Here is a 14,686-nt window from a genome sequence, read left to right on the forward strand (position 1 = left end):
CACAAACAATCAGAAAAATAAGGAAGTAAGATGTGGAATATCTACCTTATCTTTCATACATACATTCTGTTAATTCAAAAAGAGTGGACAGTGGTAAATGACAGAATACAATTATTCTCTGAGTCACATTGTGATGACTGAGTTGGACATTACTTCAAAATATTATTCTTAAATTTTTTTGTAGACTATACTGAGTTAAAATTAAATATGTCATTATCCCAAAATCATTTACAGTAACTGAATTACTGTACTGACTGTACTCTAGAATGTGTGCCTTGTAGTTACCACAGTTGAGATACAAATTGAATTCACCTTAAACAAATTTTAATAGATAAGACAGCGCTACACATAAATCTCTCTTTCTTAATCTTAAAATAACTTTAAACCTAACAGCTGTTTCTCTACGAACTTCATCACAAAATCTAAGTTTATGTGATGTTTATGTGATTTTATGAAGCTCTTTAAAAAATTGAATGTGGATTTGCTTAGATACCAGTATACCAGTAGTATACATACAATGCAGAAATCTGCTCAAAGTTGGAGAGGATTTTTTAAAAAAGTTTTTATTAGAGAAGTCAGGAAATAGGCTGTGAAGTAGGAAAGTAGTTCTTTGGAGTCTGTACACCAGTATTTGTTGTTGTCATATGAATGGTCTTTATGCTAGAGCTACTGTTCATTGCTACAGCTCCACAAAATGGCAAGTGATACCCCAAAATCTTTTCATTTATAGTGTTGTACTTGGCATTTATAGTGTTGTACTTTTTTGTGGCTTTTGGATGGTTCTAGTGACATTTTCCCATATGAGGATTGTGGTGTACTCCAGGGGCAAGGTAAAAGAAACACAAAATGTTGGGCCACGTGGGAAGTATCACAGGACATCTTTGTCAATACTTCTAGAAAGATTCAGCAAAGGGTACCTACTGCAACAGATCTATGGCTCCGCACTTTGGGCCCTCATGCTATAGCCATAGGTGCATGCAGGTATTTATTTGCTGCAGGTAGGCAAGTGAGGGCTTGGTCAGTACCTGGATGAGAGAACTCTTGGGAACCACACATATGCTTTGCTTAAAGGAGATCATGATGTTTTTCGATGATGGAAGAAAGGTGGGATATATTATGAAGTATAATATAAGTGAAATAAATAAATAATGAGGCTGACTTTATTAGATATGAGAGAGTTTTGGCCCCTAGGCATAGTTAATGCTTCAAATACAGGGTTTCATCCTCTAGAGCAGTGTTTCCCAACCGGTGTTCCGCGGCACACTAGTGTGCCGTGGAACTTTGCCTTGTGTTCCGTGGAGGCGGGCGAGTCGGGCGGTGAGAGGCGGGGCGGCGGCGGCGAGCACACGCGGGGCGGCGAGCGAGCGAGCTCCCACATCCCATTGCCGCTCGCTACTGTGCCTGCGCATCCGCTCGCTACTGGGCCTGCCCCAGGAGGTGGGGTTGCGGGCATCACGCCCTTCCCCACGTGAGCGGGGAATCCCATCTCAGCCCCTGCGAGAGCAGGGGAATCCCATCCGGCCACGCCTCCTGGCCAGCCAATCGGCTGGCTGGAGGGGGCGTGGCTTGCCCTTTTTAGGGCCGGAGCGGAGGGGGCTCGCCCTCTCTTCTCCGGCTAGCCCCATCGCCGCTCGCTACATCCTATCGCCGCTTGCTACTGGGCCTGCGCATGCTCGGCGAGCACATGCGGGGCGGCGAGCGAGCGAGCTCCCACATCCGACGGCACCAAGCAGGGGCCCTTGGCCGTGCCGGTGCCCACCGTGCCCGCCTCCGCCCAGGAGGGCGGCAAGCAGCCACCGCCACCACCACCCCCGCCGCTGCCCGGCAACCGCGCCGCCGCCCCCAGCTCCCCGCGGCAGGTGATCGTGCAGGCTTCGACGGGCGAGCTGCGAGCTCGGCGGGCAGCGCCTCCGTCCACAGCGCCTGCCTCGCGGCTCTCATTCCCTGCCCCTGCCAAAGCTCACTCAGCCAAGCCGCACTCTCCTTCCTGCCTCGCTTTGCTGCCTCCTCCCCCCCCACCCCCAAAGCTTGGAGGTTCCCCGGCAAGGGGGAGGGAAAAAATTGAAAACTTTCACTTTCGTGCGTCCCTCCCGGCGTGACGCTGCGCGCTGACGTCACGGGGCTGTAATGGTGGTGTGCCGCGAGATTTTTTTCATCAAACAAGTGTGCCTTTGCCCAAAAAAGGTTGGGAAACACTGCCCTAGAGAGAATGTTATAGACTGTGCCTTGGATAGGAGCAGCTCATTAGAAACTAGCAATGTCAGCCCCAACCAGGCTGCCAAGAGGAGAATAGTGGAAGGAAGGAAGGAAGGAAGGAAGGAAGGAAGGAAGGAAGGAAGGAAGGAAGGAAGGAAGGAAGGAAGGAAGACCTAGCATAAGGTTATATATGAATGGATGGCATAAACTTATTTCCTCCTGCTTCAAAGGCTAGGACCTGAACCAGTGGGTTCAAGTTACAAGAAAGGAGAATCAGGACTCAATATCAGGAAGAACTTTCTGACAGTAAGAGCTGTTTGACAGTGGAAAAGACTCCTATGAGAAGTGGTTGACTCTCCTTTCTTGGGATTATTAAAGCAGAGATAGCATGGCCAGCTGTCATGTATGATCTAGCTGAGATTTCTGTTCTGCAGTGGGTTGAACTAGATAATCCTATTCTATGATTCTGTGATAAGAGATGACTGGCTGGGTGGGTGGGTGGGTGTAAAAGAGCAAAGGATGCTGCAAGGGAGTTTGCCAAAGAAAAGTTAGGAGCTAATGCAGAGCTTTCCAAACTTATGTGTTGCGACATGTTAGTGTGTCGGCTGCAGTGTGTAGATGTGTCATGAGAATGCTCCCTGCGCTTCTCCCAGGGCTGGAATTGGAGTAGGCAGCCCGCCGGTTTACTAGTAAAACACAATTAATATGTCACGAAAAGATGCATGTCTAAAAAGTGTATCACCAACATGAACAGTTTGGAAAGCTCTGTTCTAATGAGTTATAATTTTTCTTTATCTTCTCATAAATTACATAGCTGTGGACTTACAGTATTTCATCTGTCACTATTAATTTCCTCAATATACTTCATATTAATTCAGGATCATTAGAAACTTGGAGACAGTTTTCTACACTCCAATGAAACTTCTTTTCTTTTCAGTGACATATTTACCTTTCCTCTTAATTTGAATGCAGAATCACTTCAATTTCCAAAACTTGTATATTAATAAAACAGTAGCGTAGGTTGTTCCTCTCTTCACATAAAAAGGGTGCATTTTTTTATCTTCAATTCCTCCACCCATCTGAAGCCCCTCACACTATAAACCATTCCCAAAAGTCCATCAACTCATAGAAGCAGATATTTGGAGATGGGGTAAGCCCTGTTCAGTGAACCCAGTTCCATTTATGGAAGGAAAGTTATTATAAATGTTATAATGTATGTTGCAGTAGTGCAGCATGATAAACCTGGTCATTGCTTACCATTGCCAATCCCACAGTGTCCATGACTCCAGAGCTATCCAGATTGCTTTTGCTCAGAGCAGGATCTTCAAATCTCATTTTAATTGTGCTGACTTTACTACTGTTACTAGGACTAGGGAATTGCAAGCCACTGCATTGAGCCAGATGGGAGTCCCAATGAAACAGAATATTGTGTGAGAAGTAGCCTTCACTTTATCAGGTGATAGCTGATATCAAATATTATCTCCCTATTATTGGCCCTGTGTGAATATGAAAGAAAGTCTCTGGTGCATTGGAATTCATAACGTATGTTTAGGAATACGAACTCCAGCACCTTAATATTGTTCTGGTATTGGATGATCTGCATAATTCATCATAAATGAACATGAGAGCTTTAGCAGTCAATGTTCATTCAGGATGTTCTGTAGTACTAGCTGACAAAGAAAAAAATGTCTACTCCATTCATAATTTATAGCTGATAGCAGAAGTTGTTTTATTCTTGATAATAGGCTAGCTTTGATCCTTTTCAGTTTGCTGGGACAATAAAATTTAATAGATTTGCCATAAGGCAATGCTTTTTAAAACTTCTATCCTATATCCCTCCTTCTTATGTTCTTTACGTTCATATACATTGATGAAAAAAGTCTTGGTTGGTTAATAATTAGAATTGTAGTTGAATTTGCATATGCATGAAATTAGCATTTCTGATGAAATTAAGAAATGAAAGTATATGAATTTCACTACAGTTCTATCTCATAGAGGAGTTGGCTCAAGTGCATTTATTATTTGCAAACCATTGATCTATAGCCAGTATTTTCTACTGTCCAGGAACTCAGTTGAAGGTCCTTTCTATCACCTGCTTCCTCAGATAATTTTAACTGTGATGCTAATTGTTTAATACTAATTATTTAATCTAGGACCTTTCAAATGCTAAGCATGTGCTCTGTCACTCACCTATGATCCAGGTCATGTTCCTTTGCTTGTTATTGTTGCTTGAGGGTGGCCTGTTATTATCTTGCCAAACGTACATTTGTAAGAGAGAATTTATAACAGGCAACACTGTTTATTAAAAATATTATTGTGGCAGCTTCAAAGAGGGGAAAATGATGCATTAGCTGCTGCTGTAGGCATCCATTGCTACCTTCATAGTATGGGGTGGAGAACCATTGTCAGCTGTGCATATCAGATATGCAGAGAGACATCAAATAAAACTCATTATATTTGTATGTTTTCAAATTATTATATTAACCACCTTGAGAGATTCATTTCTGAAATGAAATATAGAACATGAATCCCATAATACATAAATCAATGTTAAAGATAAAAGTTAACTGTCTGTTCAGAAGGTTAGATCAGATGTGATTGCTTAGATCAGGGGTAGTCAATCGTTTTATACCTACCACCCATTAATGCATCTTTCTTGATGGTAAAATTTCTTTACAGCCCACTAGTGCTCGATGGAAGGAGGATTCAACTTGTAGAACCCCTTACTGCCCACCTAGAATCCTGAAATGCCCACTAGTGGGCGGTAGGACCAGGTTGACAACCCCTGGCTTAGATGGTACTACTGTACTGATGGGTGAAATATTTGTTATCTATAGCTGTATGGACTTGTGCTCATCATTTCTTATTATACACTACCCACCTGGAGTCACTTGTGTGCTCTTTGGAATCTAGATCTACAATCTGATAAATAGATTTATTTTGGTTAAACTCCAGCTCATCTGGTTTTCCAGTGAAGTTGTGACCCTGCAAGTAATTGAGTGGGTGACCTTACATCACGGAAGGTGACCCCAATGTAATCTGCTCCAAATAATCTACTTGTGAATTAGCACAGAACTGGACATTTTAACTTTTTTTTTTTTTTTTTGCTTATATAAAATTTCCACATTTAGGAGGAATAAACCATGGTTAAGGGCTTCCCAGAATCATCTGGTTGGACATTGTGGAAAATAAGAAGCTGGACACAAGAAAGACCTTTGGGCTGATCCAGCAGGGATCTTATTGTGCTCTTATGTTCATTGTAGCAAAGGCAAAAATAATAATAATGTCTGTCTAATTAAGGTCAATCTCATTTCCAACAAAATTACTTTTGATAGTTGTCATAATTATGGCTTAGAAAACATTTGTCACAAGACTGCTCAGCACCACTCATTCCTATGTCCTTAAATAACATTCAATATTTGACATTAGCAAAACAGTTTGTTTTGAATCAAAGTCATCTACACCCTCCTCCCTTTACAATTATAGAAGCAATTCTTCTGGCCACTTACGTTGATTACCAATAAATAGCTCATTTGTTGCAATGAACAGAAATTACCGGGCATTAATAGGGAACTAGGGGATTTGTTTCAGTTGCACCCTTGTTTTGCTTTAGAATTCTCCATGTTATATCTTTTTCCTTATACCTAATATTGTTTACAATACAGCTGTATGTTTCATGCAGAACTTTCCCCAAAACTTTTTTTTTTAAGGTCACAGGTCTGCCACCTAATTTTGCTTTCTGCTTCTCTGTCCTTTGGAACTGTGTAACATCAGAATTAGCACTGAGAAAGAAACGTCGTAAAACATAAATGGATAATTAGCACTGTAAGCAGTGCATTTTGAAATGATCTTAGTAAAACTAAACTACCCAATAAAATTAGTACCCAGCACCATGCCTGTATTCCATGACAGCTTTTTCTGTCTGTGCTGCTGTATGGCATGCTTCCAGATCTCTGTTGTGCTGACATTTGCTCCTGGGAGGAGGAGAAGGAAAAGGGTCCATAAGGTTTCTACAGGCCTAGACACCGTAAACATCTGCTAGCTTCATGAGCAGCTTGCTGAACTAATTCATCAGGGAGACTCTCAGCCGATCAGCATTGCCATATTGGTAGTTATTTTGTGGGCCAAAGGGGCACACCAACAAGTCCAACAAAATCATGTATTTCAGTATTCAAAATTGCCATGTTTTAAGTGTTTTGCTACATAGAATGGCATCTAAATGATACTAAATATCTGTGATGAACCATATATACAATCCAAACAGATTGCATTGGTAGTTCTAAGCATATATAATACAGAAGGACAACATTTTAAGAGGCAATTTCATGACATACAGATGGAAAGCAGTCAGCTAATAGAAATGGAAAGAAAGTCAGCTGGAATCCCCTGTGGTGAAGTGAGCAGAAACCTTGGCAATTTTTCATAGTTTTTAATTTACTCATCAGAAGTAAAGGCAGTGAATGCTGTTTAATTTCCCCTTTGCTTCTACTTTATGCAATGTATAAAAATGTGACACATTTTTAAATTTGCATTTTCATAGCCCTTAAAAACTGGATAATGTCAGTGAAGTTTCCATTTTTCCGCCACCAAAAGGTACCATGGTGCCACAAAATATTACTTCTCAGTGCAGTGCAGTTTTCAAATAATAAAACACCTCAAATGTGTGATTGAGAGGTACATATAAATGTGAATTACAGGTCCTAGTTCAGAGCGTAACTCATTCATACTGTTTTATATGTGTAAATCTCCAAAATATAAGAAGTTCTATCATAATTTATATCGGTGATTGCACTTGCAGGCTGCCTATGCATAAGCAGAATAAGCAGCGTTTCTGTAAATCTAGCTCGGCATTGCTAAAGCCATGAACATCAAAGAAAGTAAATATTGACATGATGGGTGAAATTGTTAATAATGAAGAATGCATAAATGATCAAAAGCAGAAAACATATCTTATTAGCCACTGGGTGTTTTGCTTGCCTTCAAGCAGCAGAATTATTTTCTTTGTGAGATATTCTGAATTACTCAGGATACAGCTTGACAGACATGGGCATTTGTTCCATTTCTTCTCATTAATATTTTGCCAGAAATGAAACATGCAGGTTTGTCTTCTCAGCACTGCTTCAGAGATGACACCCCCCTTCCCCCTTATAGAGATGATGCCAGTGTAAAACAAGCATATACATCATATTAAGTACAGCATGAAACTTTGTTTTGCTGCAAGAATGAAGCCACAGTTAACTATTTAATTTTCGCTGTCTCTGGATTTCTGCATTTCCTTTCCTTTTGACCCCACTTATTACATCCCCACTCCACACCGCGTGTGTGTAGATAGGCAGACAGATTCATGCCATACATCTGTTGCAGTGGGCTGTAGTCCACGAAAGCTTGTGCCATAATCAAGTTGTTAGGCTTTGAAAATAAATAACTCCTGGTTGTTTTGTTAGTCTGCTGCAGCCGATCAACATAACAACCCTCTGGACCTTTTTTTCTTGACTTTAAGTCTTTTAAGTGTTCTTCGTGTTACAAGAAAATAAAGTCAGCTCTAGACTTTGTGGATTTGACCTCAAGTGGCAATCCAACTTAACGTTCTCCATGTACTTTGAGCTACATTTTAGCATCATTGGTTTAGGATCATATTTCACCTGTGTAGATATGTTCATATACTATAATGCTGGTGCTTGCTTTTCAACATCCTGCTAAGCTTATTCCAAACTCAGTAATTATTACCAGGATGTTTTTGTTTTTATTATTATAATCCTTATTGTTGCTCTCAGTGCAGGGTATTTTTGTTTGGCTTTCCCCCCCTTCGTATATATTTCTTCACGCATTCTCTACGGTTAACTAGAGCCACAATTTGGAAAGTGCTGCCAGAAGACCACTGTTTTGTTTAATCAACCTCTAAATGTTTCACAACATATATGGTTCCAGTTCATGTGCATTGTGATTCAGAGGAATTTATGCTTTTGTCCCTCGGTGTGGATTACTAATTCAATTCTCTTCATGGATGTGGATGTAGGTGGTAGAATAAATACATGTTCTTTTTACTCCTTCAAATAATTGGTAACAAGATAGCTGTTAAGTTTCTGCACATGCTGGAGCCACATATGGCAAAGCAAAACCATCACATTTCCAGCTAATGAGAAGTATCTAGGCGAGACTGGAAGACAGAAGGGGAAACTGGGTAGATTTGTGAGGGACATCAAATTATAATTCTCCTTTGAAACAGCATGATCCATATTTAGCAAGGTGAATAAGTGAGTTTTTCACCAGTAGAGAAGCAAAGGAAAGAAAAAGAAGTTATAATTTATTTACTATTGTTGTTAACAGTGAGATCTGACCAGGAAAAAGCAGTTCTACACATCAACATACAAATTATAACTAGCTTCTTCTAGTTCTTATATGGTGTATTTTATGTATTTTATGCTTTTGTATCTCAGCAGTTTCTCCAATAAAATCAAGGGGTCATGCATTGTTCTCCCGCCTCTCATTTAATCCCCACAATAGCCCTGTGAGGTAGTTGAGGCTAAGAGGCAGTGTGTGGCCTAAGGTCACCCAGTGAGTTTCGTGGCTAAGTGGGGACTTGAACCCTGGTCTCCTAAATCCTAGATTAACACTCTAACTCACGGGTGTCAAACACAAGGCCCGCGGGCCGAATCCGGCCCTCCAGACCTCGTCATGTGGCCCGTGTAGCCGCCGCCGGCCGCCAGCCTTCACCTTTTATTCTCACTTTTTATTTTTGACACAAGAAAGCCGCCTCTTCAGCGCATGCGCGGCAGCCTACAAACCAGAGAAAGTCTGCCCTCTAGCGGTGCCGGCCGTTCTACACGGGAAACCTCCACTTTACATGTCCTTTACATAGTCCTACAGATACAACCGGCCCTTTGAGGGTGACCAAACTGCTGATGCGGCCCCTGATGAATTTGAGTTTGACACCCCTGCTCTAACTGCTACACAACCTGTAACTCCATAACAGTGCATTTTTTTTGGGGGGGGGGCTCATTCCCTGATTTATTAAAAAGGCAGAGAAATCCAAGCAAGCATTTAGAATGTGCTTTAAATGCGTTTCATTTTTTTCTGTGCATAATCCCCCATCAACCATTTGACTTTTGTTTGCCTGGTTACTAGTGGATCCAGACAAAAAAAAATGACCATTATTGTACTCTTTCAGTGTCTCTATCCATAAACTGCTTTCATACTCATATCAAACACAAAGTTATGACTGCTTTCATAGTTAGGTTTTACCGTATTGCATCAACAGGTGCTGGGAAGCAAAGACCATTTTTAAAAATGCAGGAAGAATGAGTGGAAAATGTGGAGAAGGAAAAATGTGTTTTATATGTGTTTTCAGTTTTAAATTTTTAATTCAGGCTCATGGATTTAATTATATTTAATATTTCATTATGTCTCCGTTATTTGAAAGTGTTTTATTTAGAGGTGTTGTTTTACTGCATGCTGCCCTGTGCCCTGCGCTTCTTTTGGATTAAATAAATAATGCAGTATATGATGCATTTTGTTTTTAATATGTCACAGGTGATATTCAATGTTATTCATACTTGGAGCACATTGTATTTTATCAATTTCCCTGTGATCTTTGGATGAAGGGTAGCATAAAAATAAAATAAATAAATAAATCTTTACAAAGTGTAGACCCAGTGAAATAATACTTTCCATAAGTTTTCTTCCCTTTAGCAATGGAGCGTTTGCTGCCAGCACGATGCAAATGCATGATTTCTGAATCGATACTTGCTCCAGCACAGGTCATTATCTTTTTCCATGGAGCCCTGGCTCCACCTTCTCTGTGTTGAGTTCCACCACCAAAAGTCCCCTCCTTGTGACACAGTAGCTGTTGGTTGCTTCTCTTATTTATCTCCAGTGGCCCCTCCTTCACTACTCTATGACAGCTTAAGGGGCATGGGTGGAGCTTACCACAATCACATGAATATTGTGATTCTTCATCATCCACAGATATGGTAAATAGTTCAGATATTAAGGTTGTTTTCCCTGAATTGCTTATCTTTATGACAAGGACGGACAAGCATTATAGGACGATACTAATGTTTCTTATGTTTATTTTTCCTGCAAATAAACTAATAAAACAACAGTTACCCAATGTACAAGCCTCTGGGAGACTAAAGCTATTACTATTCCCCTATAAGTTTTAATGCAATGTTTTGTTTTATTTATTAAATTTTATACTGCCCTTCATCCATGGATCTCAGGGCAGTTCACAACATAACATTACATCATAAAAACCACAAAACCATTTTCAGAGACATCCCTACCTATAATGTGTTGCAGTAACCTAACCTGCATTCTTTTTCTTATATATCCTCCCTGCAGGTAGCCAAGGGCAGTTTCCGCTCACACAGAATGTTACAGTTATCGAGGGTGAAACAGCAACGTTGACCTGTAGGGTTGATCAAAATGATAACACCTCCCTCCAGTGGTCAAATCCAGCTCAACAGACTCTGTACTTCGATGACAAGAAAGGTGAATATGCTTTGATTTCTAACTTACTTAAGTAATAAATAATTTATTGATTTAAAAAAGTATAAACTGCTTTAATAATGTCCTACAGTTTTTTATTTATTTGCCAAGAATTGCTCGCTTGCGCACCATGGTCAAATCCAGGAGTCTGTCCAATGGAGTGAAACTGAGGCAGGGCCAAAACTCGGCTTTATTTTACCCGGGTCAAAGATTCAGTTTGGAATCCCCCTCCAGAGCCTCAATGACACCTCTCTGGAGGCTTCAATGGAGCAAAATACCTGGATAGCTCCCCTCAGTAGCTATGGCCCTGACTGAGGCATGCAGACAAATGAAAGATAAATAAGTAATGTTAAAACTGGTGGTGGTGGTTGCTCAAAAAATGTTCGGCTGAATGCTGTGAATCTGGCAAACATTGGGAGTGAAATCAGAAAAATGTAAAGATGTTGATGTTTGGACTATGTTAATGCCTCTTGGTTCTGATTGCTAACTGACTTGTTTCTGCTCCGCTGTTGGGGTTTTTTTTGGGTATGGGCTGGGGAATCTGGGTCCCCAGTTTTCCGTGACAGTCTAGTTTTCCTGTCACCTTTTATTTTTCAAAACACTTTTCTAGCAGGCATGTGGGCATGTACATCAGATACTTGAAATTATCACCACCCCTTGGTTCTAGAGGCTGTTCCTCAATCACTGAGCAGTAGCATGGAGGACCGAAGCTTACTCAAAACAGTGATGGTGTGTTTATGCCTCATGATAGCGGCAGACAGCTGCCCTTATAGTGTGATGGCCAGCGTTGGGGAGAATGAGAGAGAGAAGTGCAAAGGAGCCATACTGGCTGACTGCTTCAATATAGTGACTGTCCCTCTAAAAGTATGGCACCCAGCACCCACCTGATTGTGCTGTTTATTTGGCTTCCCACTACCTACTCAGGGTTGAGAGAATAGTTGAAGCAGCCATAGCCCATGACCAGGTAGGACCATGGTCCAGATCTTAACCCTATTGCTGTTGGTTGTATGTGTGTGCTCACCCATAGTGCAAGAGAACATATTTTTGTGTTGCCTATGTACTTATTTCCTTGATCAAATAATATGTATGTGTGACTTGAGCTGTAGTCCACAATATGGAAATAATGATGTTGATCTACGTTTTTTGATTGTTATAAGGATTGCCATATGATAAAGTATGGGAATACTTTTATTATATATTATTATACATTTAATTAGTTTATATTTGGTTTCACGTCTATTACCTATCTGTTCTATGTGTGTTTTTAGTTTTCCTTTCTCATCTGTTCACTTGGGGTTAGACTTGCAGCTCATTATTCCCCATACAAAAATGGTTTCTAGATTCCTTAATTCCTTGACTGCATAAAGTTTGTGTGACTTGACCTGTGGTCTGTAGCCTGGACTACCTTTCTAGTATTGTGTGCTTTAAATGTAGGTTGTTTCCTGTTTTCTGATTGTAGTCTGGCTTTATTGTATCTGTGGCATCCTGATACCATGTTTAGATGGCATTACTTGCGGGCTAGGGATTGTAAGCAAATGTTTCTGTGGGGTCTTCTTCCTGGTCAATACTTATTTAATTACTTTTCTGTTTACCTTAAATTCGGCAACTCAGTTCTCCATTTGAGTACTAAAACAACTACTTCACATGTTATAGACATATGCAAAATACTGGTGAATTCTGCACAGAAGTTTTATATCTGAATAATCTACTGTTAATGGTGAATTCTGGTGAATGCTGTGAATAACAACTTTCAGTCTGGAGCAATATATATATATATATATATATATATATATATATTGTTTGGCACTCTTTTTGACTTGAATGCTAAAATGAAGCAACAGTTCTGAGCCTTCAGCTGGAAGGGGAAAGAAAGCAAGTGCTTAGGTGTAGCTATTTGCCAAGACTATGGAAGGACCCCACCACATTCTTTTACTGTGAAGTGACAGCCACAAACAAATACACAGAGTTGGCAAATGGCTAGGAGACATGACATGCAGGTGTGGAATATGGCAGATTCCTCCAAGATGCTGAGAGGTCAGTTTTAAAGCATGGAGGTTAGTTTTATAGGGCTCTGCCTTAAACCTGGTCAATAAATTCCATATAGAAACACCTTATTCTTCAATGAAAATATCAGATAGAATTACAGTGCAAAAATGCAGTTAATATACTTACAAGTTTTTAGCCTGAGACACAATAATGCTTATACTTGGTGTGTGTGTCCGTGCTTTCAAATGGCAGTAAGAAATCTAGAAAACATAAAATATCAAAAAAGAAAGGTAATTCCACACCCACTCGCCCAGAGGCTTTTTCTCTGGAACAGAAACAGATTACTGTATTGGATGAAACAATAGAAAGATGATGAAAGGAATATTTTAGCAGCTCAATCCTAGTTGATCTATTCAGAAGTCCCACTGAGTTGAATAGGACTTACTCCCAGGTAAGCATGCAATAGGATTACACTCAATGAATATCCTGAGGATTGCACAAGGTAGCATAAGCTCCACTCAGTATCCTATCAAGATACAAAGTTTGCAAGCAGGGAAGATATGTTTCTGTTGCCCTTATTGAGAGAAATAGAAAACTTCTCTGCTCCCAATCATTGATGTTTTCCTTAGGATGAAGTCAGCACTGGCACTGCTGATGGCCTGCGTTTAAGGCTAGACGCAGCCCTTTCTTCTTCTGAAGTCACAAACCACCCTCTCATTCTGAATGTTCTCATTCCCCACACAGACAGTGTGGAGGCACAAATAGGATTCGCCCCCATTAGGCAGAGACCTAGAATACGAACACTGGCTTGTTTTGCTTGAAGGGCTGTTGGAGGGTATTTCTAGAGTAGATGGCCAGTTATTCAGCAAAAGTGTTGCTTTACTTAATTTATGGGCAGCAGCAGAAATGGTGACATTGAATAGAGGAAGATTAAATTCATGACCTTCAGTATCATGGCATGAAATTGAAATACCCTAATCAAATTGCTCAGTTAGCTACATGCCATGTGTTACAGTGCAAAATAAAGTAAAGCCAGCAAAAATCTAATATGAAAACTCAGCATTTTGTAGCATTTGAATGTTATTTTTAGATAGGAAAGATGGTGTGGTAGTTAACAAATGAATTTGGAAAAGGAAAGGGCCATGTTCAAATATATTTTCATCTCCTTCTGCCCAAACACCTCATTCTTTGCATTTGTTCTTAACAGATTTAATTTTGCAGCACTTTCTAATATGATTTATCTCATGGAAAATTTGACTTTTCATCCAATCATGTGATGTATGTCAAGAATCATGGGCACTTATATACCTTCTTTAACTTGCATATCTTATTTAATATACTATATACTATATTTAAATGTCATTTTTTTTAAAAAAAAGTTTTGCAACTCAATAGCTGTTGTCCTATATAGAGAGTTTATTATGTCAATTCACAATTCTGGTCATTGATCATAATGGTACTCTTCAAAAATATATCAGCTTTTATATATTAGATCAGTGAGAAAAACATATTGCCAAACTGCAATTCAAGAAAAAATATTAATTTTAAGTAAGCACACACATAAAATTATATACAATGATGAATTAAAATATGCATTTGGATTGCAATAAAGCATTCCAATCTCATTGGCCAATGAGAATAATACCGAAATCCACAATAAGACATTATCTTTATTACTAACCAAAATGTCACTAAATAGTATACAGTGGTACCTCTGGTTATGTACTTCATTCATTCTGGAGGTCCATTCTTAACCTGAAACTGTTCTTAACCTGAAGCACCACTTTAGCTAATGGGGCCTTCCACTGCTGCTGTGCCGCCGCTGCACGATTTCTGTTCTCATCCTGAAGCAAAGTTCTTAACCCGAGGTACTATTTCTGGGCTAGCGGAGTCTGTAACCTGAAGCGTATGTAACCTTAAGCATATGTAACCCGAGGTACCACTGTTTTTTATGTTCTCCAGAACTATTTTGTGCTGCTTGTTTGGTCTAATAAATATATTGTTCCAATATGGATTT

At 39.9% G+C, this 14,686-nt stretch overlaps 1 protein-coding gene across 5 annotated transcripts in view; it reads left to right on the forward strand.

Annotated features, from left to right (window-relative positions):
- CADM2 (cell adhesion molecule 2) overlaps window positions 1-14,686 on the forward strand; it is a 365,701-nt gene that overhangs the window by 199,688 nt on the left and 151,327 nt on the right. For all 5 annotated transcript variants that reach the window (XM_083498679.1, XM_083498681.1, XM_083498682.1 and 2 more), the window contains one exon: window positions 10,537-10,686. In XM_083498679.1, the coding sequence (XP_083354805.1) occupies window positions 10,537-10,686 (150 nt within the window). The remainder of the gene's footprint in view (window positions 1-10,536; window positions 10,687-14,686) is intronic.

The sequence above is a fragment of the Podarcis liolepis genome (assembly GCF_965112155.1).
Source record: "Podarcis liolepis genome assembly, chromosome: 4".
Lineage (NCBI taxonomy): Eukaryota > Metazoa > Chordata > Lepidosauria > Squamata > Lacertidae > Podarcis > Podarcis liolepis.